At 41.3% G+C, this 27,586-nt stretch overlaps 1 protein-coding gene across 2 annotated transcripts; it reads right to left on the bottom strand.

The window, feature by feature from the left end:
* Nucleotides 1-3,606: 3,606 nt before the first annotated feature.
* On the bottom strand, nucleotides 3,607-27,586 carry egflam (EGF-like, fibronectin type III and laminin G domains). 2 transcript variants are annotated; one of them, XM_076731931.1, is made up of 26 exons: nucleotides 27,030-27,586; nucleotides 22,351-22,460; nucleotides 20,431-20,517; nucleotides 19,427-19,453; nucleotides 19,036-19,153; nucleotides 18,794-18,929; nucleotides 16,850-17,016; nucleotides 14,293-14,358; nucleotides 13,423-13,535; nucleotides 13,012-13,259; nucleotides 12,232-12,419; nucleotides 12,002-12,102; nucleotides 11,817-11,917; nucleotides 10,823-10,967; nucleotides 10,417-10,606; nucleotides 9,966-10,091; nucleotides 9,313-9,556; nucleotides 9,092-9,203; nucleotides 8,536-8,652; nucleotides 8,148-8,328; nucleotides 7,593-7,616; nucleotides 7,309-7,387; nucleotides 7,040-7,183; nucleotides 6,586-6,669; nucleotides 5,454-5,557; nucleotides 3,607-5,347 (listed from the first exon to the last, which is right to left on the bottom strand). In XM_076731931.1, the coding sequence occupies exons 1-26, from the start codon at nucleotides 27,133-27,135 to the stop codon at nucleotides 5,196-5,198; spliced, it is 3,270 nt and encodes a 1,089-aa protein (XP_076588046.1). In that variant the 5' UTR covers nucleotides 27,136-27,586; the 3' UTR covers nucleotides 3,607-5,195. The 2 variants fall into 2 exon arrangements, with proteins under 2 accessions (XP_076588046.1, XP_076588047.1); XM_076731932.1 differs by lacking the exon at nucleotides 14,293-14,358.

Raw genomic sequence — 27,586 nt, 5'->3', positions numbered from 1 at the left:
CTAACTAATTCATTTCCCATGCACCGTCATGGTTCTGTAACAAAGCGTTCTGTCTTCCTTATTATTCCATATCTTGTAGGTTTACAGCAATAATTGTCTTATTTTGTTGGTACAATCTGTGAAAGCAGGTCAGTTAATGAAGAAGATGCTCTTGAAGCTCTTGTTCATCCTTCCCCTCCTCCATTTGTACCCACACTTTTTCTCAGATTCTACCATGTAAATCAGCGGACAAGTCAACAAACACTCTAACACCTTGTTTGGTAACACAGTCCCTAAAAGCTTATGTGAGCATAAAAACAGAATTGTGCACAAAGACAAAGGTCAAATGACTTTTCTTATTTCCATCCAAATCGGCGATGTAAAGCTCGAGGCGCTCCAATTGCGCTGAATAAATGTGCAGAGAAATGAGAGCCAGTGGAAGCTCCAAGTCTATTTCCATGCTAGTTTAATGTTTCTAATGAATGCAAAATGTCTTCATTTTCTGTTTCAGTCTAGTTCTCCAAGTACAATTAATCACTTCTTTCACAATCACAGTGAATGCAATGCAATGAATCTGGACTCTCTCAGTGTTATTCCTTGCATTGTGCAATCTGCGCTGTAGTGCGTTAAGTGTTTTAATCTTATCTCATGTCGAAAGTTTGTTTTTAATCAGACTCTTTGCAATCACGAGGCTTACAAACTCTCATGGCCGCTGCTTTTTGATTTATTCGCTCCAACAGCTCTCGCTATTAAAGGAGTTAGTGTGTTAGTGTGAGCTGGTGGTGAATCACAAAGACTGAAAATCTGCACATAACCCATCTACATGTCTACTGTAGTTACATTAAATCAGTGAAAATGTGTTTCCCACTGATTTGGATGAGTCAGCCCTTTACATGTAAATGTGCTATTAGCGGTAACTAGAGCAGGATGAGGTTATAGTATTCCTGGTGTATGTAATATGATTTGTTATGGTATTCAAACCAATATTAATGTTCTGAAATGGATTAGGGTTAGGGTACAGGTTAGGTAACCGTTCTAATACCAGCATTAATAAAAAGGGAACATACAGTATGATTAGATGAAGCCAAATTATGAGCCATTAATTTTCATTCTGGATCGTAATAACAAGTGAATGAAATACGGCAGCTTTAGCGAGAATCTTACCTTTAACCTTAAACTGTGTTAAGATATGAGCGACCTCAATATACCTAAATGGTTTCATCTAAATGAAACAGCTTGATTCTGTAGCTGTCAGTTGATCTGAGTGCAAACACAATGCAGTTTGATGATCCTGGAGGGCCATGCTGGTGATACTGGGCTCACGGGGGGAGAGAGATGGGAACACAACTGTGACTGTGTGTGTGTGTGTGTGTGTGTGTGTGTGTGTGTGTGTGTGTGTGTGTGTGTGTGTGTGTGTGTCCTTGTATTCTTCCGTGTGTTTGGGTAATACATGACAGGGCAGAACAACAGCATCAGAGCGACGGAATAAAATCAATATAAAATTCCACTGAGCAACAGTCCTCAATTAAATGTGTCATCTGATCTCCAGCAGTGTGGCACTAAGACATGCTAACGCTACTCAAGCTGCATGAAGCAGAAACAGGATGCAGGTTAGCTGTTAGCTATTAGCAGCTTACATCACAGGACATGACATGGTTACATGACAGTAATATGATGGAGCTGAATTTAGGCAAGGCAATGTACTTTTTTGGACAGCGATCAGAAGATAGATATTACAACATGACGTGCATCTGCACCGCCACTAAAAACTGTCATGGCTTGAGTGTACATTTGAACTTTGGAGGTTTTTGTTTTCTCAGATTTGATCGTTATGACCAAAATGTGTCCTGCTGTTATTTTTAGTCAGCTTTCACTGTGCGTGATTTATAAAAATCCTTTCAAAACACAGACATGTGGGGTATGCGTCCAATGTGCAGAAAGTTTTGCACAGATCTCGCTGAAACACATATGCACTATTTAAGTCCTGGGGTTTATTAATTAATAAGACTGTATTCATTTATAATTGATGTGAATGGGTGCCGCATGAACATTTAAAGAGCTTGCTTCCCCAAATACAAGACACAGAAGAGAACAGAGGAGTAAATCATGCCTACATGTGTGCTGGCTCAGCGTGGATAACAGAAATGAGAAAAGTTGATTTAGGAGAATAAATATTTGAAAGCAATACAGAGTACCTGAAAACTTTACTGCATTATGTTGTATTATATTTTGAACTGTCACCTGGTGCCTAAATTTTGTGTTTTCCTTCATCTGAATAAAGACATTTCCACCTTAAACTGATGCAGAAAAGGCAAAAAATTGGTGCATAAAAATTCACCAGGTTGCAAGAAATTAAGAGTTTGATGCTCCAAATTTCTATTGTGTATCCCCCCAATGTTGAAACAAAACCTATAGCGTGTCTCTGAGTGGACAGTAACCACAGTACTGTGCAGCAACTGTTTTTAGATGGTCTTCTTTTTTCTTCACTGCCTTCAATTTGTGCTCTAACCCTCAAGTCAAGCCGCCCTATTTTCAAAGCACAACAGAAAAATGCAGTAGCCACGTGGAAGTCACAAAACGACCACAGTGTTCCGAAATGTAATGTCAGATCTTGTTGCCTAGCTTATGATTGAAAAGACGTCCAGAAAGGGCAAAAGTTAGAGTTTAAAAATACAATGGAAGTTAAAAAACACAGGACTTCACCGTGTGTGCAGAGCATTCGTCTACTGAACGTTGTGTGTCTGCGGGTTTGTGACTTGTGGTTTTGAAATAGATTTTTTTTCCACAGGTTTTTGTTGCGTGTCTCGAGCAATTTCTCAAACCATAATGACAAAGAAGGAAGGTTGCCTTGACCCATGTGACTGTTGTCAAAATGATGACTGTTTTCTAATCTTCTGTAGTACTAAGGTGCTCGATCAAGCTGAATCACAGCTTTTTTATCTATTATTTTCATTTACTTAATAGCCAAATCTTCTCTTAATCACGCCTTCCGAGTTCTTTTCTTATTGCTGCTTGTCAGCGGTGCAATAAACAGCTTTCACTTTTACTGCATATTGGACATGCAGATTTTATTTCTGCTGTTGCGACTTTTATATAATCACTGTTTGATTGCAGCAGAATTATTCCTTTGTCTACTTTTATGACTGTTGCTGATGACTTGACCTCTTTTCTGTTAGAACAGCTGTGATTTGCAGTTTTGTGACCTCCTTCTCCCTTTTTTATGTATAAAACAAACCTCTGTTGCTGCACGCTGCCTCTACTGTCTGACATATTTTCCGTGGCTGTTTTGTCAATTCCATGACAAATACCATGTGACGTGTGGGGGGGTGTGATTAAATAACAAGCAGTGACCACAATGTACAGTGATTTATGAGACTGTTGTTTTCAGTGTTTGAACTGAACCCATTCTCCAAATAAAACATAGAGAGCATGACTATTCATGACAAGCCATGACACAAATTTGGTTCGCAGGTTATTTAATTGGCAGGCTGTGCTATTAGCATGTATTGCAGAGCGTGGTTTTTGACAAGCAGCTGTCATCAATTTACAAAAACACTGAACATTTCTTAATTTTAAAAATGAAAATGTTATTTCACTTATTTAATGTATGGGATGTGACTGCAAGCATGGAAAAGTACTTCTTTAATCAGCTTTTCATCATACAATAAATGGTGACACGTATATTTACATACACTTCCTAAGGGCCACACATTGATTATTAAAATATTAAGGGGGGATATTAAGGCTCGAGTAGTCGTATGTTTAGGACTCACAGCCGAGGTTGGTTCCGCTTGCTCGTCCCATTTCAGCTCCACCCAGGTCAGACCTCGATTATCTGGCTCCACTAACTGAAACTTAAAGCTGTAAATGGATCTTCCGACACATGTTGACGTCAGAGATGCTGCATCAACATTTTCCTACAGTCTATGGTTAACAGCTATAACATACAGGTTCCATCAGATGCATACAGTCAATAGGTGCTACATTTTGTACAGTGGAGGGTCAAACCCATCTAATCACCCAGTGGTGGATCACGTCACTCGTGCACGTTCACGCTCCACAGTCACACGGTGTATTTCACTGGATGCACCTCGTTTCAAATGCTTTTCAGACAGGAGACACTTATTTGTTTGTACCGTATTTGACCACTGACTTTCTGTCATTCTCTTCAAATAAATTCAAGATTCATGAAATATCTGGTCATTTATTACTGGATATGTTCTGGGCATCTTATTGGACACTGGTGTCACTTTGGGGGGGGGGGGGGCAACAACAATTTAATTCACTGTGAATAAAAAATGAATAAAAAAGTCAATATTCAGCATGTGAAAGCCTTACATTGACCATGTTGAACCGCTTAAATTTCAGAAAAGATTTGAAAAACGAAAGCTAGAAACCAACTCAGCTTGAAGGCTGAAGTCCACAGCCCTGCGGTTTGTGTCCAATGATAGTAACAGACTGTCACGCACAATTTCTCCAGGATTTTGGCTGCTTCACCGGGTCAGCATCAGACTCTCATGTGACTGATATCAGAGGGTTCAAAATAAAGGAGCATGTAAACTAAAAGGTATAAAGACACAAACACTGTGTGCAGCTGACATCCCCACTCTCCAAAACTAGCAACCTTTAAAAAAACTGACATCAATCAGACTTTCCATAATTGTAGTCTACACACTGATAATACATCACGAACAAGAATACAAATGTCACAACATAAACAACAGACATCCTCTAGGACCAAAACCGAAATCCTCTACAAAGAAGTTTATCCCTGCTAGCTGCTCTAGGTCAGGTTCATGAAAAACTTGTGATGACTCTTGATCCTTTGGATCACTTGGTTCTTCGAGCAATCAAATAAGGATTTACAGTAGAAAAAAATAAAGATGCGATTGGAATCATCCCATGAAAAAAATGTCCTTCAAAAGGTTTTTCAAAGACCCTCATTACCCACAATGCTAAGCTTTTTTTCTCCTTTCAGAGTACTTGTGCTTCGTAAAATCCTCTGGTGGGTTTTTTTTTTCTTTTTTGCTGTTGTCATGTGTCGAAACTGTTTTTCATTGAGTTTATAACATGTCAGCCCTGAACTGGTAGACCAAAATCTAATTGTTTTCAGTGTTCACTCATTTGTGCTGGTTAGTCAGTTTCATGATGACAAATCAGCTGGCCGAGGCGTTCACTCCTGTTAGAAATGGACCTTTGTGTATTGAAGGCATTTTCTAGTTGGAGCAGGTATTGATGTTCTTGCCGTCAGCAGCATCCTCCACCAGTGCTAAGTGATAATCAGTGGAGAGTGTGAAGTGGGACACGCAGCCCACCAAGCCTCCAATGTACTGTCTGTTTGTGTGAAGAGCTATCTCTTTCATGCCACCTTCAGAGGGAGAATATGGAGAAAGAGACATAAGAGGGAGAGAATATTGAAATTGCTGTTTGATCTACAGTCATTCATGGGACGATGAGGTGTGAGCTCCACCTACCAACATATAAGGGTCCGTTGATATTCAGTTGTCTCATCTTTCCAGGTGACCTGCCTGTTTTTGCTCCATAGTCATCTACTGTCAGCTTCCCTGACTGGCCATCCCTGAAGACATGAGTGATAAATTTATTAGTGAACGTTAAAAAGAGTGTGTCAGTACATTTTATTTTACTTTCATTACACTTTGCATGCCATTAGTACTTAAATCTGGAGTCTGTATTGGTCGATAAACCAGCAAGTTTAAGCTGGCTTTTGAAACTATATCACCTAAAATCCCATCCCCTCCCTTCATGCGTCCCTCTTGAACCCCTCCCCCAAAACACATGATCATGCACTGCCTGACTGCAGCTGGAAGACGAGTCAATGAGACCGAGAAGACTGGTTCTCTGAATGAATACATACATACAAATTGATTGTAGCCTTTAACAGAATTATTGTGTTAAAGGCTACAATCAAATGCAGATACTATGGTGCATGAAGCTTTCAGTCTTTCAAAAAACTGCAGTTCCTCAAATGGCCACTAGAGGCTGGCTCTAAAGGTGAGTCTAGCCCCATAGACCCCCATATGAAAATGCCCAACTGTACAGCAGAAAGAAACAAGTTTGCAGCATCACACAAAGAACTTTTTTGGTCTCAGTGGCTCATTTCCCCATTTGTGAATTTTTATAACTCATCTTAAATTATATTAAGCTGATGCATCATTATGAGCGTGGCCACTTTCGGTGACAGCTAGCCGCTAGCTTTCAGCAGCCAGGCTTCATTCGGCCCACCTCAGCTCCATCCAAGTTTCACTTCTTTCTCCCAATTTCAGGATTAACGGAGTTTGGTGGAGTCACTGAGCTTCATTTTTTATGAATAAATTATTAAAGAAATTAAACTTTTCTTTTTTATGGTTCAAAGCAATATAACTGCATTACACCCCGCAAAAGAGTTCTCCCTCATTCTAGCCATGATTGTGCTGTTCCCACAGACGAGCAGGAAATATATACTGCAGTGCTGCAATGCTTGTGGTTCAGAGGGTTAACGTCTGAGTTTTAGAGTCAAGCGAAAGCAAAGCATTGCCACACACTGTATGTGTTGTGATCTCCACAATGGATTATTATTATACTGGAAAGAGATTTTTCAGAGCTTACCTCACAGCTTTCACTCTGTGCCACTTTCCATCGCTAAACGTTCCGTTGACAGCAATGTTAGCCGTGCCGCTGCCCAGGTTATAACTACAAACAATATGGAAGCAAACACAATGAGTTCAGCTGAAGGGTGCAGCGGGTTCACATTTGGATGGTGCTGCCACTTTTCCATGTCATGCTCAGACTCCAGGTCTTTTTTTAGTTCTGCCTCTCCTGGCTGCTTAGCTCTCCCTCCCCTTTGGTGGGATCAGCGTTCCTCTCCATCACCTTCATCCTCTTGTTGCACTAAACTTTCTCCTCTTGCTAAAATCTGCCTTTTTCCTCCCTAGGCCTTGTTAAAAAGGCAGGGAAGGGCAACCATGTGGAAAGCAGGACTTTTACTCATACCAGAAACGCTTCTTTATAACCCAAACACTTCAGTAAGAATGACTGGACAAACAGCTCTTTAAACAAATACCTGAAGATTAGAGCACCATCCTGAAGACCCATAGACAGGAAGTCACTGTTGGGCCTCATTGGACTCTCTCCTCGCCATAGCAACAGGCCATCCTTGGCTGTGCTCTTGAAACGCATGAAAAGGTTGGTCCTGGACCCAGACACCCTAAAGAAAGGAAAACGTAGTTGCTGAACACATATTGCAAGAGCGATGAAAACAAGGGCTAATGTTTAATGTTGTGACTGAACATGGCACCAAAAATCCTTTTACAGTCCCGTCTCACAGCTGACCTTTTCAGGATGTCTCTACTGTCGTACGTCAGGTAACTTCTGCCAATGAACTGTGGCATCTCGATGGCTTCAGTCACAGCTGAGCAGAGAACACATGTGTTTACTTCATATCAACACAAGGTGGCAGCATCAGCATGTCTGCTGACTCAGACTAAGGCGCAGGACTATTACATGAGAATAAATCTATTAGGGTAAAGAAGTATTTAGTGTTTTCAAAGGTAATTTCAGATTAAGATTATTATGACGTGCAGGTTGTTAATATCTGTTTATGGAAGAAAACTTACTGTTCAAACAGTAATTCCCACACTCTGCTCAGTGAAAGCGTTTAACACAGAGAAGACATAGATAGGCTTAAGGGATTAGGTTGTCCAATACATAATGTTATATGACATTACATGACAAAAAAACACACATTTAATCCCGCAGAAAAGAAAAGATCATGTCACATGGTTACAGCCATATAATACACACAAATGAAAGCATTACTATCATTCATTTCTTTAAGTGATTTTAAAAATGAACGTTAACTCCAACTATGTAAGTGTATGTATTTTTTTAGTTTTTTAGCTCTTTTGATAAGCAGTGTGAATCATCAGTTTTACATCTGTTGCTCTCCAATCACAATGCACCAAACTGTGAAATGGCAGTTCCTCTCCTACTCATATGCTCATTGCTCGTGCAGTGTCCCACTTGCACCCATTTTATGTACTGGTCACACTATGTATAGTATGTTTATTGGCTACATAAAAGGCATCAGAAAAAGACCCCAAACATATTTAGTTACTATGCTACAACATAAGCCAGTTCTGTAAAAAGACAGGAAGTCATATGTGGCTGACCTTTCTGGCAGTGCCTCCCATCATACCCTAGGGGGCAGTCACACTCATAACTATCCCACTTAGGCCTGCAGGTCCCTCCATTGGCACAGGGACTTTCCACACATGGGTGCGCTGAATTTGCCACATTAACTCCACCAGCGGAGCCGGTTGTTATCGGGATGGTGCGATCATTGAGTATCAGCTGGGGAGGTTTAAATAAAGGAACAGACAGAGGAGGAGAAAGCAAGAGGAGGTGGGAAAATTCAAGTGGACGCTTATAAAAGCATCATTTTTTTTAACCTATGCAACAGATTGAAGTAATGTGTTCAATGTCAAACACCAAATAAAAGTCTGACTTCATAGCAATATTTAAACAGGTGTTAAGTGGTGTGTGTGGATGTGATAATACCTTCTGAATAATTCCAGTAAAAGGTTTTTTTACTCCTGCTGTCCTCTTGGTTTTATCATATTCTGGTACTCCACCAATATAAAGAGGTGAACTGCAGTTGATCTGAGTGAAAGCTCCCTGAAGAGTAAAAATAACAGTAGGATTTAGTGAGATCAACTATTCATAAATGAATCTAGTTATACCATATAAATGTATATGGATTTGATGACATCATCTTGTCCTGACATTTCGTCTTTTTTTTTTTTTGTCTTTGTAACCAAAGGGAAAACTTTTTGTTCTATATAATAAGATGATGATACATGAGTAATGCTTGTTAAACTGAGTTTAAAGAGTCATCTCACTAAACATTTTCTGAGGAGTTAGAGGACAAAGCTGGGGCTAAAAGGTGAGTGCTGCAGACGTGCTGCTTTGCTTCTGCTAAATGTCTAATTAAACAAATACAGCCTGTCGTTTATAAGTAACGTGTATAAGTATAATTAAGTGAAGTTTTTCTGCCCCCTTGTGGTCAGAAAATCCCACAATCCCAGCAAAGTTTTAAATAACAGAAGCAAAATACCTCAGCGATTCCTTCCATTGGTCTCTGGCTGTCCACCTGAAGGATGCCACTCTTTGCTGTGCGGGACACCCTCAGCTCATGCCACGCGTCCAGACTGATCTGCTCTTCACTCCTGCATGACAGATCATCACATACAATACAAGCCATCTAGTTAGAAAATATAACAGCGATGAGAAATTGAAGGAGATGGAGGAGAGGATGAGAGTGCATCTTTTTAGTACCTTATTGTAGCTCCTCCAGAGCCGCAGTCGAATCTGAACTCTACATATCTATCCACCAGGTTGATAGCTAAGAAGTCTCCGCTGCCTGCGTCGTCGCTGTACAGCAGCGTCCCGTCGGGCATGGACGGCCGAAACGTCAGCTCAAACTCCATAAAGGACAGATAGCTCTGAGAGGACTGAGGCCACGGGATGACAGCATATGAAAACACTGTCTCATTAAAGAGAGGCGAGGACAGTGAGAAACCTGGAGAGAAGACATGAAGAGAAAAGAGCCGGAGGGAAGACAGAGAAAGGAGTTTGGAAAAGGCATTAAGATGATTAAGAGTGAAGAGGAGGAAAAAGAAGGAGAGGAGATGGAAAGTGGAAAGTTTTATTGCATGAGAGCTGGCCTGACATGCAATCAATCCCACTGCCTCTATATAAGACGTAATAATCCTCATCTAGACTACTTTTCCTTCATATTTCACTCAAGTGTTCAGTAATTACCTTTAAAGGTCTGTGTGGCAGTCTATGACAGCCATCGAGTCAGAGGAAACCACAAAGAGATTTCACTTTCTACTTTCACGGCAGCGGAAAACAGCTCTTGTAAAAAGACAAGCATGTGTTCTTCTTCTTGTGTAGGTGTGAGGAAAAGGAAAATTGAGTTGACTCACTCTCTTCGCAAAGTGCTCCCCTGAAGCCGAGCGGGCAGAGGCAGATGTAGCCATCAGCGCGGTTTGCAAAGCAGACTCCACCGTTGGCACAGCTGACTAGGTCGCACACACTGTCGCTGCACTCACCTGGCAAGCAGTCAAAGGGAGATGTGAGCCGATAAGGGGAAGTGATGCATTTATATAGCTAACTGGAAAGATATTGACACATTTTAATTGCCAATGACAAATTGGCTAAAATCAAATTATTAAAAGGCTATTTTAATGGTCATGGGGGGAAAAGGTATCTAAAATGATGACCATTTATACTAACCACTCTTTACAATAACAGTAACTCTAAAACTGCTACTAAACTATGTGTTTGAGCACTAAAACCTCAGAGATAAACCAGTGCATTATGGGTAACATGGTCAGAAGCAAAATAGCACTGCACGCATGCTGTATGCTTCCTCACCTATGTCAGCTCCACTCAGAGCCCGGCCCAGAGGCCAGGGCCTGATGTCGGTGACCTTGTTGTTGATGGTCAGACTCTGAATGCAGCCGACAAAGCCGCGATTTGCCCCCGTCACCCTGACCAGCCAATAAGCACTCGGGGATCCGCCCACATACAGCGGGGAGCGGAAAGTGATCTTACTGTACTGACCCTGAAAGAGTAAGGAGAACAAAATGTGGGTCCTTCTTTAATACTGTGAAAACACTTTCACAGACTGAAAGGGAATCCTGTCAGCAGTGTCTCATCGGGTCGTATTAAAACAAACACACAGAGGAAGAGATTCCTAAAACAACATTAAAGTGAAAATATCTACAATATTTTGTGTATTTGCAACCTTCATCTTCTCACCTGTATGTGTTATTGTTACCTGTGAGCGTCCAGATATGGGGGTGTCGTTGTCCATACGCAGCCAGCCGCTCATGCCGTCTCTGAAGACGGTGACTGTGTGCCACTGACCAACGACAACACGACTCTCACTGACTATTTGAGCTGCTCCTGTACCACAGTTAAACCTGAAGGACATGAAGAAAATGATGATTTAACTCCAATTTACCCCTTTAATTCCTCTTTATATCTTTTTACGTTTAGAAACTGTCCACACTGTATCACATATCTATCCTCTGCTTGTTTTAACACCCCACTGAAGATAGCACAGACACAACCAAGTGATCATAGAAATATATAGGAATACTACAGGCAGCGGTATGTCTCTATGATCCTCTCGCTCTTCCGTGACGACACACTGCTGGTTGACACTTCGATCATGAGGTTGACACTGCACTATAGGCTACAATATATTTAAGAACTGAGTGTTTAGTGTACGTTTAGAGAATATAGCTCCAAGATGAAACTGACAGACGGGCATGACTGAGAGAAAAGGCACAATTACAAATCCATCTTCTACTTCAGCACCACGGACAGCGCCATGGATTTATCAATACACAGCACAGTTCGGCTGCTGTTATTTCAGAGCCGTGGACGAGGCCATAGATTCTAACTTGCACAAACATCAGTCTCATAAAGGATCAATGAGTCAGGCAGACTAGGCTAACTCAACAATCGCTCTGTCCCCTGAACTCTCTCTGCTACTTGGGGATGAAGGAGGGGGATGGCAGGTTAACAAGGGGTGTATTTTTTGGTCATTTTACTTACAAGAGGGAGGAACCTGTATAAACTGGTTGCTCGAAAAATATTTCCATTGTTTTCCAGCATTCATGAAACTCTTTGTTTTCTCTTTTACACTCAGGATTCTTTTGACCAGTAGCAGGTGACAGGTAGTATTAAAGTTTTACATGTTGCTTTTATCCACCAGCCAAACCTTTGAGAAGATAAACCCATAGGTGAGTCACTGTCTTCTTCACCTGTAGTGCAGCTTGCCTCGCACCAGAGCCAAAGAGGTAAAGTCTCCACGGCCGTGTTCGTTCTCTCCACAGTACAGCAACAAGCCGTCCTCGGAGTCTGCCTGTACCACAGAGAAACTGCTTCAATGCTCTTTTCACCTTTCAGAAAGACAGAAATCAGTGGGAAAAAACACACGGTACTTTACCTTGAACTCCAGAGTGATCTGAAACGTCTGGTAAGAGTTCTTCAAGGGTTCAAGTGTCATGTGAGAGTGGCCATAGAAGCGGGGGAAGTTCACCTGCACCACTGAGGAAGAGCAAAGGATAAACATGACTGTAGGTACAAAAGGTTGGAAGCACTACATGCGTACAACCACACTATTGAGAGCAGTTAGATCACAGCACTTTTACTAAAAGCAGGTACCCGACTACTCACCCTCAGAGCAAGTGTCCCCTCTTCGTCCGAGGTTGCAGTGGCAACGTGAGCCTCCACTGTCATAATCACTGAGACAGAAGCTGTCAGGGGGGCACACAGTATCATCGCAGGTCAGGTCGTACACACGAGGCACCTCACCTTTCCAGGGAGACATGGTTGGGGTGGTAGTGGTGGTGGGCAAAGTGATGCTAAGGTGGATCGAAGGGGAAGAAAGATAAGAAACGTTAGTGTTCAGTCCTGTGAGGAAACCAGGTTTCTGTAGTGCAAATCAATGGTTTAGCTAATAACTATGTTTCGCTTGCAAATGCATTTTTGTAATGTATTTGTTGAATTATCAAGTCTGTACTCAGCAGGGGTTTTAAATTGGCCCTTTTCCTCAGAGACACCATTTTCCTCTGTTTTTCAGGGAAAGAATCAAAGAGCAAAAAGCAAAAATGTTCACCCAGATGCAGCAGAATGGTAGTTGGGCCTCTCTATATTTGCTGCAGTTAATGATATGCTGAACACCGCAACCAGAACGACAGCTGTGACATTTCACTGCTCCAGACTCATATTTATCAAATAATTAAGTGGAAAAGCATGAAAAAAGTAAATTGTAGGTGACTTGGAGGAGGAAGCAGAAAGCTGGAAGAGACAGCAATCTAGCCATCAACAAGCAAGAGGAACAAAATGAGAATCATGATTTTGTTGAGATTTAAAAAAAAAACAAAAAACTGCTGATGAACAGCAGTTACATCTTATCAAGTAAAACAGATTCCTTCAAACAGAGATCAATCTTACCTGGTAGTGGTAGGTGGGATGGTAGTTGTGGTGTCAGTGGTGGTGCTGGGCTCTGAGGTGGTCGAGAAAACCAGATCTGTGAAGTCTGGGAAGAAGGAGGAGGTGGTGGATGAAGCTGGAGAGGCAGTAACGTTGGGTGGAACGATGGTGTTCATACGGTAAACGACGTTCCGGCCAGACGGCGGCCCAGAGCGTGAGCGGAGCTGGGACTTCTTGTTGTCCTGATTGATACCAGGAAACGGCTTCAACTAGGAAGCAGAAGGACAGAGGAAAGAAAAGTGATAATCAAGAAATAAATATATAAGTCTGCTGCAGTATACCTCATATTTGTGTTCAGCTTTTAAATCTGATTGATAAGATTAAATACATCTGAAATGTTGACGTGTCCAGCTGTGGAACGTAAAAACCTACCTCTTCAATGAAGATATCGTAGTCAGAGTCATCAATGTCGAAGCCATCTTCATCTTTGATCCCCGAATCTGTGATGTAACGCCCATAATCACCACTTCCAACATCTGATGCACCTGTTCAGAACGTCAGTAAAGATACAGGATCTTTATTTCATGCTTTTAAAGGTTCAATTCTTTCATGACAATTTGTAAAAGAAAACACATGATGAGTGCAGTGGTTGAAATGGTTGAAGGATCAAACAAAGTTATATATTTACTCATGGCAGTGAGTAAATATGCAGACAAGAAGTTTCCACTGAGTTTAAGGCCAAAACATTACTTACACTTTTTGGATCACCAGCCAAATTATTTAGAATTAGTTATTTTATAGTAATTATGACGGGAGCAAAGTAGGACGTCAGATGATGTAGTACATAAAGCAAGACTGCATATGGAGGAAGGTGGAGTGGATGGATGGGTCAAAGAAACACAGGACTTTCACCAAGAGGCTGCTGTTTATGTCCTGTGTGAAACCAAATGTCAACTTATTTCAAATTCTACATTCTTATGTTAAACGATGACCTGAATCGAGTAGTTTTGAGGCGTAAACGTAAGCAAACTGCAACCATTTCATGATGTAGGTCTGAGGATGTGTTGGACATTTTACAGCAAAATGACCGAGTCAATGAAAATGGTAACAAAAACAACAATGGGGGTTAAAATTCATATGAAAATCATACAAATAGAGAGACTGAAGAGCGATGGCTGGCTCTTCTGGTCATGGCTGTACTCTGGTTATGATCATGGGCCGGGAAATGTGACAACATTTCACTGATGATCACAGGACACAGTCACTGAACGGTGGTAACAGCTTCTGGCCCAGTGGGTCTACCTGTTAGCCTGTATCCAGGCTGCTGCAGCACGTACTGAAACGTGTCTCCTCGATACAGGACGGCAGCTCATGATGTGCAAAGACAAATCAAGACAGTGAATACAGCACGCAAACTCTGTGGGTTAGCTACTACAGCTGCAAAAAAAACTGTGTATTCCACCAAAGCTCTCTACTATACGATACTCAATATAAATAGTTGAATACAACTTGACTGGGTTTAGGTCATATAAATAAAAAGACATCTTAATTTCCTTCATTGAAACATTAATCATTAATATATTTGGTTGATATATGTGGCACATTGAATATAATACGTTAAACTTACATTTGAACCTGATGTATGTTGTACATTTAAGTAAATAAAAATAAAAAATGATGAGTCTTCAGAATTCCTTTCTACAAAATAAAAGATGAAGAAACAGCTCTGTGCATGTTCAGTGTGACAACTCCCCTGCCGCGCACTCTACCTTGAGAAGGCTTAATCTTAGCTTACATAACAACATCCCCTCCCTCTTGTCTCCTTGCTCTTCCACCTCCCCTCCACAGAATCAAATACTGGAAGTTCGCCATGCTGTTAGACATGTTAGGGATTTGAAAAATATTTTATACTTCCGGACTGACATTAAGACAACTTACACAAACAAGAAAACTGTCTAATTAATCAAATATCTCACAGAAACTTGACTATTAAGCCTGAATGGCTGTCAAGATTTAAAGTGCTAATTAGTGCAGCCTAATAACATTAAATCTGAGCGCTGGCAAACAAGGAGGGGGGAAATGCCCAAAAAATCCCTCAGCAAATTAAGCTTCTGTTGTGTAACAATCCCCCTCAATCCATACCACCCTGTTTCCAACTGCTACACACACACACACACACACACACACACACACACACACACACACACACACACACACACACAAGAACTGTCACAGAGAGAGCGACAAGAAAAGTATGTCAGTCAGTCAAGCTCACCCCCGCTGTTCACTCAATCAGCAGTGCATTGTGTGTGTGTGTGTGTGTGTGTGTGTGTGTGTGTGTGTGTGTGTGTGTGTGTGTGTGCATCCATCGGGGGTGTGGATGGGCAGAGAAGGGGTCTGGCATCCCGTCCTTAATCCTGTCTGATGAGACTCGAATGTAACCCGATTTTATCCCCTGCTAAGGAACCACGCTTCTCTATCTCCTGGTTTCTGTCCGTCTGTCCGTCTGTGTCTGTCGAACTGGCTCATTTTATCTCATTTCATGTAACTCTCATTGACATTACTCTTAACTTCCTTCTGCTATTATCTCTCTACACGTCTGTCTTTGTGGCTCTGGCTCTGAGCGGCCCAGCAGGACTCAGGCACTTAATACAATCAGAGCAGTTTACAGCAGTTTGACAGCTAACACAGCGTGTGAAGCAGAAGCCGCCTGTCCACATGCATCAGCAGTGTGATCTGTAGGTCAGAGGAAAAAAGCCTGCATAATGTGATTGTGTCTACATGGCCGTTTGATGTTAATAGTCATATATAATCATACTCCTAAAGCCTGATATGCACACAAGCCTTAAATCTGTAGGTAAACTGTTTGAATGTCATAGTCCTCGATACATTAAGGCATTGCTGCTACAGCATGTATGTATGCCTTGCACACCTGTGTGAATGTGTGTGCGCTTGTGTGTTTTAATATCAATCAGTCCTGTCTGTCCCCCTCCCCCCGTGTACCACTACATCAAATATAATAAAGCAAATGACTCTGATGCTCTCTATCTCCATCATCCAGTCAGAAAAGCCCACTGACACACTGCCAGGTGTTGTCCTACATTTGAGCAAATGCTGAGAGGGGCAAACTGACTGTACACTGTGTTCCTCTGGCAATACCTGAAATGAACAGCATTTATTCTGTTCGTTTTCCCTTGAAAGTCAACATGATCTTTACATGATGCTTTGCAGAGGTTTTTTGAGCCTCCCAAAGACCAACAAAACACAGAAAATATCACAAAACTGCAAGAAATTTGGGAAATTAACATGAAGAATGGAAAGATTTCTGAGTATTATTCAGTGAAACTACATGTGATGATACGCTTCATCCCCAAACAAAAAACAGTCGGCGTCATGTTTTTGTTCAGAGAGGATCCAGCGCGTGAGAAAGGTCAAATATGTCAATCTAATAAAGATAGCATATTCTGCACAGTGAAGTTCTAATCTTTATATGTTGGGTGCATCTATAAATGACGCATCTACTGTAACTGGCAGAATTCACCGGAACCTTGGAAATGCAATTTCTGAAACATATCATTTCTTTGCAGCGCTGGGATAAAAATGTGACCGTCTCCACAGTAACGCTGGGGTTTATGCAGTGCGGTCGAACATGGTAAATGTTTTATTGTGATGATAACTTTGGGGATGCAGAAAATAAGCACAGTCTGTTTAGTTCTGTGTGGGTGTATTGTTGAAAGTAAACTGAAACGGATTTTGTTTTGAAATGTGGTTGAAACCCGACTAACGAGGGAGCGGAGACTAAGCTTTCTTGGCTGTCACATCACAGCCCGTCGGCTCAGAGATCAGCGTTTGGTCTTACCGAGAGTGCGCACGGGGCTGTTGATGTGGCTGGGTGGGCTCGCTCCATGCACGTTGACCGCCCTGACAACAAACTGGTACTCTGTTTCCGGTAATAACCCCTTCAAAACCATGGAGTTCGACTCAATGGGCTCTCGGATGTATGTCCACTCCGTGTCCATTTCTGGCCTGTGAACGACAAAGGATCTTTTCTAGGTTTTGCTTTTTGAAATGTTAATTTTTAACATGCAAAAACATCTAAAAAGTCATTCTCAGAACACCTTCAAAGTAATTGTTGTGATATGTGGCATGTATGTGCAGAATAACTTTTCAAACAAATCCAAACCAGCAACTCGCTGCAACAACTTTCTTTTGTCATTGTGTTTCATTCGGCCCTTTAAGTCTTAAAGCATTATTTTCTCCTTTAATCGGAGTCCTTGCTTTGAAACAAAAAGTAAAGCAAAAATCAGAGAGATGAACTCCTGAACTTTAGTTTTTCTGCCCGTCATCTGCAGCCTCCATGTCGAGCTGCCATACTTGCGCGCTGAATCTGTGCGCCTGGAGCCACAACTATCTGTTGAATAGGGTCATCCTCACCACTACTCAATGTCCCTCTTCAGCAAGGCCTCTTTTGATGTAAGCAGAGAGAGATTTGCCTCTGACATGGTCCTTTTGTGTGGAAAATGCCCCCGCGTGCAAAAACAGACACTGATTCATGTCTCCTCTGTCACAGTAAGTGACAGTTTCTCTGCTTCCGTCTCTCTCTCTTTGTCTCTGCCTCTTTGCTCAGTCTCGGGGTGTTAACGCTGCACCATGAAAACCAACAATACGCTGTTTCTTAAGCTTGTTTTCTTTTATATCTTTACACAATTTGTTTTAATTTAAACAATTATTATGGGGTATTTTTTTTCTTATTTTAATTATTTCTGACCTCAACTTCCTTGACGTTGAGGCTTGAGGACTTGTCTAGACATGTGAGGTACTTTGAGTGTGTGTATGTATGTGTGTGCGTGCGTGGCTGGGTACTACGTGACAGAGAATGAAATTCGATCTTTCTCGTGTCCCAACTGACCGACATGTCAAAACACAAATGGTTACATACAGCAGAGCAGCAAAGGCCTCACGAAATTCACTGTTGAACAGAGCTGTGTACTCTGTATGACAGCAATGTGACGACGAGTGGGTCTGATCAGGGAGGCTGAATGTGCAGCTGTATACACCCATTAATGTGCACACATACAAGCTGATGTTCTCTAGGCATGATGTTTGAACAGTGTTTTGTTTTATACTATGATGCTGCTCATAAGCCATCATGTTTTTACAGCATAGCAAGTACTTCCCTTAAACTTCCATTAAAATGCCTACAATGGTTGAAAAGCCCAAAGCCCATTAATTGAGTTTATACATAAGAAAGTGCTCTAATTAAGAGTTAGATGAGAAGACTGACACCACTGTCATGTCTTCTTATCAACTTTGGAAGTAAAGCCGGGAGTCAATTATCTTAGCATGAAGACTGGATGCAGTCCAGCTGCTGGTTCAAGTTACATATTTACTGCACAGATAGCAGAGTGTCGTTGATCCTCTCATCTAACTAAGCAAGAAACTATTCCATAAGAATCTCTACTAGTTTTGTGCATCATCTTCACAAAATTTGCTTGCAAATGTTTCACATGTGGTATCTTAAGAAACCTTGGAACGACAGTTCCAGTTTGGTCCAAAGAATGAACAGGAAGCTGATAAAACCAGTCATCCTTTCCCCTTCCCTCACACAGCGCGTGATGGAACAAGGGTTTTCACTTGATGCCTCCACCCTTCACCTGATCAGTGTCTATATGAGCTGGTGCGTGCAAATATACACGCATATCTATAAATGTGTGTCGTGTATTGGCAGCAGCAACACTGTTCTGGTGAAGCCTCAAAAGGCCACTTCAATAAACGCAAAGCTGATCAATCAATTAAGACTGACCTGATGTAAGCCACCAGGAAGTGAAGGACAGGTGCGCTTCCCTCGCTTTCTCCTTGCTGCCATGACAACGCCAGCTCTGTGTCAGACACAGCCATGACAACAGGCTGAGTTGGGGGCGATGGGGGCATGCACATATCTGACGGCACAGAAAGAAACTCAAGTGAGTGAAAGATATTGACAGTACTGTGGTAGAACAGTAGCATCAGCTGTTCAATGGATTCCTGCTACTCACATATTCTTACCATGTGAAGCAGTGGTGATGTCTCTGGGCATGCTGGGTCTGCCCTCCCCTGCCCAACCATACGCTCCGACACTGACTCTGTACTTAGTGTTCACCTTCAGCTTGCCGATGTCCACATCCTAGAAGACGGCATGTGGGGGAGAGATACAGATAGACATGGAGAAATGAGCAAGAGCACATCAGCATGGATGGTTAGAGGGAGAGGAGACAGGATGTAAAAGAAAAAGGAGAAAAGACGGTGGAAGAAGACAGGGAGACGATTAAATTACTGATTAGGGATTCTTTCTGAATCTAAGTGGAAAATAAGTCATTTCCAGCTATAAATGTTAAATGTTATATGAAAGCAGTGACAGGATCTAATTAAGTTAAAAAAAAAAGGCTATGATACTCACAAAACTTGCTTGTCCGTCGAATTGCCCCTTTGAGAGAATAAGAGCAGAGGTATCCATAAATGTTTGAATCTAATCGAGCACAGTGTCATAACTTTAACTGTAGGTCCAAAACATATGAACATGCTTTCACCAATGTAGTTTTACATATCTATACATAACAGTGAGAAAGGATTTTCTAAAATCTTTTAAGCTGTGATGATGGTGGATTTACATCAAATATTAACCAAATTATTCAAAAATGAGGTTTTCATTTTCAGTCTATAGTTTTTTTATTGTCAACAAATTCCATGAGAAGATCAAAAACAACAGTTCCTCCCTTTCCTCTCCCAAACCCATTTGGTTAAGATGTAAATCTGAAAAAACAGCTAACAGCAGGGCAGCAGGGCGGTGCAAGTGGGAAGCATATAATAGGCCCACCAATCCACTGCAGCATAGCATGTTCATGTAATGTTTTGCCTGCCTAGATGTGAAATGTACACACGTGTGTGAAGGTACAGTACCAGCAGGGGGCGAAAACATGAGAGCAAAGGATGAATGTAGTATAACAAACCACAAAGTCAGTATGAGGAGGAGGTCGGAGTGAGTGGATGGATCAAACCCAAACCATCATCCTTTCCTCAGCCTAACCAAACTGTGACTGTGAAACTGTCACCTGAAACTTTTCTCATCTAGTTTTATTTTGAAAGTCTCACCAGACGTGGAGCTCTACGGTATTTATTGCCAATATGAAAAAAACACAGAATATTTCCAGCCTTATCTTCTAAATGTTCTGTCTTTATTTATTTTTCCTTTTTTGGGTAGCGCTGCTTTTGAAGCACTTGTTTCTATGTATTCAAAAGCAGCACTGCAAAGATGTTGTTGGCTCCCACAGCTGAGATTTCCCACATTGTAGGAAGTTAGAGGCAGATCAAAGTTGGGTGGTATTTATAATAGAAACAGTCAAACTTTTCTAAGCATGGTTTCAAAGCCACTTACTTAAAGCAGCATTAAGTCAGTGTACTCACAGTGGTCAGCATGTCCAAGCTGAGCGGCACCTCCATGAAAGATGTGGTACCCAATGGACGGCCATTCCTCACCTCTGTATAGAAGACCTGAAAATCGCACACACACAGTCAAAGAGAACGGCACATGGTACAAAAGGTGTTGGTTTTGGCAGTGTTAGGTTTGGCAGGCATTTGTAAATGTAATGTTTGTTATGTTGGATTAAAGCACCGTGTTTTTAACCTTTCAGCTACATTATCAACATAAACACAGCATAATGAGGAGAAAATACTATGAGGAAACAGGATTATATATGAACTTCCAAAGTGATTGGCCAAATGAATGCACATGTTTATCTGTGACTTGTGGGGAAGCTAGGTAGCTGGCTAATCCTCTTAGTGCAGACATATGGTCAAAAGCAGACCACACAAAGTCATATTGATCCACACTTTGTTAATGGATGACTCAAAACAAACACAGGACAGGACGGAAGTAGGAAAGAAGGAAGGAGTGAGGGAAAGATGGACGGATGTGAAAAGCGAAGCATAACGATCTATTGACAAGATACTAAATATTTTTTAGTGGCCACATCTTTCAGAGCTATATTGCCCCTGAAAAGCATAAATTCGGCAGTGAAGGCATTCCATCAAAACACCTGAAATTTCAAAATATCAATCTAGCCCTCAAGGCCACCCTGCTGGACATGCATTTGACAGACACTTTAAAAGCAGAAAAACCGTCAGCAGCTTGCAGAAGGAAATGGGCATCCGTTCAGGAAAAAAAAAGAGAAAATTTGATTTACGACACAGCTGACAAGTTGTTTTTATGTTTGCCAGGTTGAAGATGCATTTTGAAAAAGAGTTATTAAAGGGAAAGTGTAGGTGCGTGTTTTTTAGCCCGCTGTTTGTAAAGCTGAATATTTTCATTTTCTCATGGTTTTTAACTGGGTCCATATGACAGGTGTTGCCTCAGACAGTCTTTAAATTTGTGGCAGGGACCAAGCAAGGAAGCCATCTCACAGAAATGGCTTTTGGTAAACTTTCCCACCAAGGCTGACTGGATTGCAATCATCACTGATATAAACTGTCAAGTCAAATGTATTTATATAGCACATTTCATACAATGTAATCTCAAAGTGTTTCACACACAAATGTGAACAAAGTCAAAAAGAACATGACTGAATATTTAAATGTATATAAAAGATGAATTATTCATCCCAGGCCCATTCACCAACATGAACATCGACACTTAGGTACACCCACAGAGAGAGACAGCGAGAGACAGCAATAGGCGTAATATGTGTGTTTTTTCTCATCACAGTGAGTACTGCAGCATTTTAAATGATGCTGAAACTGCCTCACAGTCTTACTGGGAGGTCCTGAAGATGGGCATTATAGTAATCTAGCCCAGAGGAGATAATTGCATAAACCAGTTTTTGACTAAGACAAGATGGATTTAAGCTAAAATGCTGTCCTAGTTATAGTGTGGCTAGTGAAGTTCGAAATTAAAGATAACACCAAGATTTCCCATGTTGCTGATACAGTTGACAAAGTCATTTATAGGGCTGAGATGATTGTGTGAAAGTGAAACATACAATTCTGTATCATCTGCATATGATGAAGGATGGAGCCAAGTGGCAGCATAAATAGATAGAACAGAAAGGGGCCTAGAGCTGGGCCCTGTGGGACCCCATATCGAATGTTAAAATAGCCAGATTTAAAGTTGTCAAGAGGCACAGACAGGTAGGAAGAGGCCACCTGAAAGAACTGAATGGAGCATCTTACCTTAAGCCCAATAAGAATTTATGAATTTAATACTGATGACGACTGATAACAGCAAACAGCTTTTAATATCCATCACACATTTAAATGTCACACTGAAATGAAAATGATTCCTACAGTTTTGCTACACCTTTTTAATGTAAAATCACAGTTTGTGACTACCTTGTATCCAGTGATGGTGCTCACATGTCGCCTGGGCATCTTCCACCGTACACTGAAGGCAGTGCAGTTGATTGTTTCCAGCTGGATGTCTAATGGAGGACTCAGCCGATCTGGTTTATACAAACACACAGAAAGACAAACCAATGAAGGAAATAGAAAATATATAAGGGGAAAAGTGTCAACAGTATATCAACAGCGGCTCAAATGTGAAAGGTGTTGCTCATGATGACAAACAGAGAATTACCACCCGCTTCTGTAATCCCTCTCATCTCTGCACTTTTTATACAAAAATCTAAAAAGACAACAGTTACATGATGAAGTGTTCACTGTGCTTCCTGAACACTGAGATCTCCACTTTTAAAAATTCTTTTAACCTCCGCAAGGACACTGCAGATACTGAGGTGAAAATGTAGCTAGCATTAGCTATGTTCATTATACACGTGTAACGTTGATCTTTGATGTTATGATAATGACAATTAACTTATTTTAGAGCCAGTGGTCTGTTGGCCTTTTCAATTGTAATGCTTTAGAAAGCTTTAACACAATGCTGACTTCAGTGCTTATACTTCCAGAAATTTCATCCACAACGGCTGTTTTTTCATTATTTTCCACTGCTTCACAGCCTTTATTAACTAGGTGCTTTTTTTTTATTTTTACTTGAGTCACTTTTCATTGGAGTAACTGTGCTTTTACTTGGTTTTCAGTACATTATCCACCACTGGTCAATAGTTCCATGAGTTTTTAACATAACCAAATATCTTTCCAAAAAGCCAACGATAATCAAAACACACCCTGCACAGTTTTTCACCTTAGTTTATACGAGGGGTGTAAAAGGACCATATGAAATGACGTAACCTGGAGCTCGATGAGCTGGCTTCTATATCAACTGACTGACTTCAGATGTCATTATTTTCATGCTCTGAGTTATTCGACCCCGAGTGCTTCTGTGACAATTCATGAGATTGTGATTGCACCTCCAGTGTCCAACTGTGGCCTGAAAACACTTCAGAGGCCTCTTACAGGAGAAACACAGAGATGGAGCTGTAGAGGTGTAGATCATTAACACCGCTGATAACCTACTGTATATGCATTATCAAGCGTTCATGAAGAAACATGAGCAGACAAGGACCCTTATGGCCTCAGAGTCATACACTCATGTCATAAAATTTACACAAGGTGGAGGATTGTTATATCCAGACCATCAAATGCTTCACAGCTAGATAACAATATACAACAGATATGCATGAACTCATTTATAGGTGATTTAAGAATAGATTCTTACAGATGTATTATCTCTTACTCTCTGCACAGTGCATAGTTAGAGTAGGTTAAGGTTAAGAAATAATTTCATTTTTCTAAGATCTGAACAATGTTGGGATTTAGTTCAGGAGAAAAAGCAGAAGCCACAGCTGACCTTTGCCTGTCAAAGAGACGAAGGTGCAGAAGTCCCTGCCATAGACTGACACTGGGATCAAACAAAAGCTAACATAGCAAAGTAGAGCTCTGTAAATTGAAATCTCATGTAGCTACAGCACTGCTCTTTTCCACTTCCCATTTCCTCTCCTCCTTATTTCTTGTGACTCCCCTCTTCCACTTCCTGTGCCTGTCCTCCTGAGTCCTCTCTGGTCTCCTCTGCTTTCTCAAACCCTTCTCCCTGCTCTTCCATCCGAGTGGGTGATTCAATATGTCAGCTGAATTCCCTGATCGTCCAGATCTCCCCAAAGGTGCGACCCAGCAAACCAAACTCACAGAATTAGAGCAGAGAAAGGACTTCTTCAATATTCATCTTTATGTCCATCAATATGCAGCAGCTTAGAGTATAAGGTAGTGTAATGTGTAGGCCTGGGTAGAAAAGCTGATACTCTGAGGGACTGAACTGAAACAGTTATCCCTAATCAACAAACCCCTGAAACTGGTGCATTATTTTTGGCAGGTAAGGCTAGATTGTGGTGTGTCTCCTCAGCTCGCCTTCCAGTAACTACACAAACTGCATTGTTCGAGCAACACTGGCCTGAGGCTGGTTTTCGGACACTTCTAGTATTGTGAAAACATAACCAATTGGTAAAATGCTCTGTGACCATTTCAACTCGACAGCTCCAGCTTCATCCCCTGGAAAAGGAGAGCGGCATCTATGCATATATATATATATACACACACACACACACACACACACACTCCAGAATCACTCAGCCACAAGTCACAGAGAGTGAATTTAGTCACAGAAAGACTCATTTTTTAATTGATAGAGGCCACATCAGCAGCCATTGCTACTGTGCCTTCCACTTGTGTGTAAGGACCCAGAAACACCGCTCGACTGGGATTGTTGTTACTTCCATTTGTGGTATTATCCACTCCACACATGAATGGGACCCAGATTTCCCAAGTCAGCAAAGCACAATGGAGACCACTGTGCAGAAAAAGACCACAATGTCACGAAACTGTGCACTCTCATGCTCTCTCCATAAAGAATGAAGCAGCAGCTGCAGCATCTCATACAGTACATATCAAACAATACACACAGGCCTTTTCTAAACTGACCGACTGACAACTAGCAGTTTGGCACGATCAGAGCGAGCCTGCAGAGGGATAGAGTTTTGTGACGTTTCCTTTGAAATGATGCACAACTCTTCAAATCTAAGGTTGAAACAATAGCTTGACTGATAATGGCTTTTTGAGCCTAGTCCCAGTATCAATATTTGAATATAGGACATTTTTTTTAAATGTCCAGTACTGATTACTTGTCAGTGCTCTCTGATGAGCAAACTATGCAATAAAGACACTCTTTCTATATTACCTCAAACATATTTTTGGCATTTATCTAACACAATGCAAGAATCAGTGTAGTTCTTGCGCAAACTGTGGCACACAGCACCTTAACAGATGTTTTTGTTTGTCATTTCATCAGTACTGTATGAAGCTTTTTTTCATCTGTTATCAGATGTTGTCAAGAGATTTCAAGCAGGTTTAGGCATGAGGCTTTTAATCTGTGCCGAGCTTTCACTGCTCTGTCCATAAATCTAAAAGGTGCTCTTGTAATACTTGCTCTCACTTGATCAACACTTGTTCAATCTTAAATTCAGACATCTCTTCTCAGAGCAAACCACCTGTTCTACCACTCTGATTCATCTCTTTCAGAGTCAGTCGTTTAGAAGCGCTGCTCTTTCCCCGTCTGAGTCATCCAAAAGTGAATGATCGCTGAGACGCATGCTGTCGTGCTGCTTTTGAGCATCGCTGAAGGAATAACATATAAACAGCGAATCTGTAGGGGAAAAAGAAAGCGTTTCTCATATTGGTTATATCCTCATTAGCTTTCACCGAACAGTATTGTTTGTACCGAGTGACATGATAGAGAGGGTTATTATAAAAGCAGGATTTTCACAACAAGTTAATAAGTTTAGATATACATTATAGTAAGTGTAAGAAATAAAGCTACTGGGTAATTCTATAAATAATTCAGTAGCTTATTATAAGCGGGCATAATAAAGCTGTCAAAACCCTGAAAAAAGTAAGACCACCTTGGGGAGACGCGTCATTCAAACTTAACTCTTTCTAGTACTAGCAGCTTTGGTCTGTAAAGGCTGATGTGATTAATCTGGACATCAAGCCCTGCTGACATTTGCCCCTCCCTCAGAATGAGGCTTGAAAGACCTCAAACCAAAAAAAAAAAAAAAAAAACAACCCAAAAAAACCCCCAAAAAACAAGTACAAATGTCACTGGCAGTCATGAAGACAGAACTCCAGCCGCCCTCTGTATGGCAGTCCCAACTGTAGTGAGTTTTCTGTGCTGACAGACAGATGTAATAGTCAGCCTGTTATGGCCTGTGGGTCCGAAGGAGCGAGCGAGGGAGAAATACGACAGAGAGACTGACAGCGAGAGAAAGAGGAAGTGATGGAAAGAGAGAAAGAGGAGGAAAAGGGAAGAAACTGGGACGGAAAAAGTGTTCAGGGTAGCAGGATATCAAAGAAAGATAGAGACAGAGGGAGAGAGAGAGGCACTGTGGAGGTGATGAAATCAACATCCAGGGATTTTCTGCCCAAAGGAGCACATTGGCAAGTTTGTTAATAGATGTGCTGTTGGTCTAAATCTGAATATTTCCCTTTCTTTCCTTCTTACTACTGTATCTGTCTTGACAGATATTGGCATGTTCTGCAAAAACATATACATTTTTAAGAAATCACAATTTGTCTCCAATTATGTCCTTTCCCTCTTAGCCATGAAAGTCCTGGCCAAAACTTATCTGGAAGTGTGAAGAGTGCATTTACTGGGGACAATTTCTAGCTCACAGATTGTGATTAAAATGCTGTTTTATGCTGCTGCACCTTACAGAAAGAGGGGCGAGTGCCCTTTTTAGATGCTCTAATGGAGATTAAATAATGATGGTGGTGTGTCTTCCTGATAATAAACAGCTAAAGTTCAAATTTTCTACCTTTTACCACCATAAAGTCTAGATTAAGGACGGTACATGCTGTCACTTGCTGTGATCTGTTCTCAGCTGAATTAATGTTACAACATTACGTTTTATGTACAGTTGTAATAACTGAAATGCGACGTGACAAAGTACTGGTGCAATCAAACAAATGGAAAGAGAAGCGCACATAAATCCACAACGATTCAATATAAATAATTATTATTATTACACCTTATCAAATCTGGTATAGAGGTCAGTGGGTGAACTTACCAGATCTCCGAACATTTGATCTTCTCGCACAAAAGCAGACGCTGGCTGTGCATACTGCAAAGAGAAGTAAGTATAAAAGACTCCTTTCTTTACATGTAGGTTCCATGTCTTGTTTTGGCTGAAACTTTAAAACGGTCAAATGTTCATTTTTATCACACAATCAAACGCGCCTGTAACTGTAAATGCAACCAATCCCTTTGCTAATAAAAGTCTCCGCATAAAAATCTTTTCTTTTTATCCAAATTTTGGCGCAAACGCCATCCAAAGACAAGCAGGAACTGCCCGAGAGGAAAGGGCAGCTACGGTTTGACACTGATAAGATTACAGTCTGCAAAAGATCAGTGGGTTGGACACATTAACGGACGGACAGACAGCCACCGTGTCCCAACTGGCGCGCGGACGGACGATGGAGAGGGCTGCCCCGACAATCCACGCGTAATGCGCAACGACTAAAACCACTGACTGGTGGGAACGATCATTTTTACGCATGAATCTCGCTTTCGTGTCACGCTCCGTTCCGAGTCTCAGACAGCAGATGAGATGGACAGCGGAGTGCA

The sequence above is a fragment of the Chaetodon auriga genome, chromosome 5, assembly GCF_051107435.1.
Source record: "Chaetodon auriga isolate fChaAug3 chromosome 5, fChaAug3.hap1, whole genome shotgun sequence".
NCBI classification, from domain to species: domain Eukaryota; kingdom Metazoa; phylum Chordata; class Actinopteri; order Chaetodontiformes; family Chaetodontidae; genus Chaetodon; species Chaetodon auriga.
The sequence above is the reverse complement of the archived record's forward strand: the minus strand, read 5'-3'. Positions and strand labels throughout refer to the sequence as shown.

Bases quoted from the DNA above. Each gene is read 5' to 3' on its own strand.
- egflam (XM_076731931.1), bottom strand. From the start codon at position 27,135: ATGGAACCTACATGTAAAGAAAGGAGTCTTTTATACTTACTTCTCTTT. The intron at 14,359-16,849 runs GTAAGACCAAAC...GCACATCATGAG, and splicing joins CAGCCCCGTGCGCACTCTCG to CTGCCGTCCTGTATCGAGGA. The intron at 8,653-9,091 runs GTATTTTGCTTC...TTTACTCTTCAG, and splicing joins CAATGGAAGGAATCGCTGAG to GGAGCTTTCACTCAGATCAA.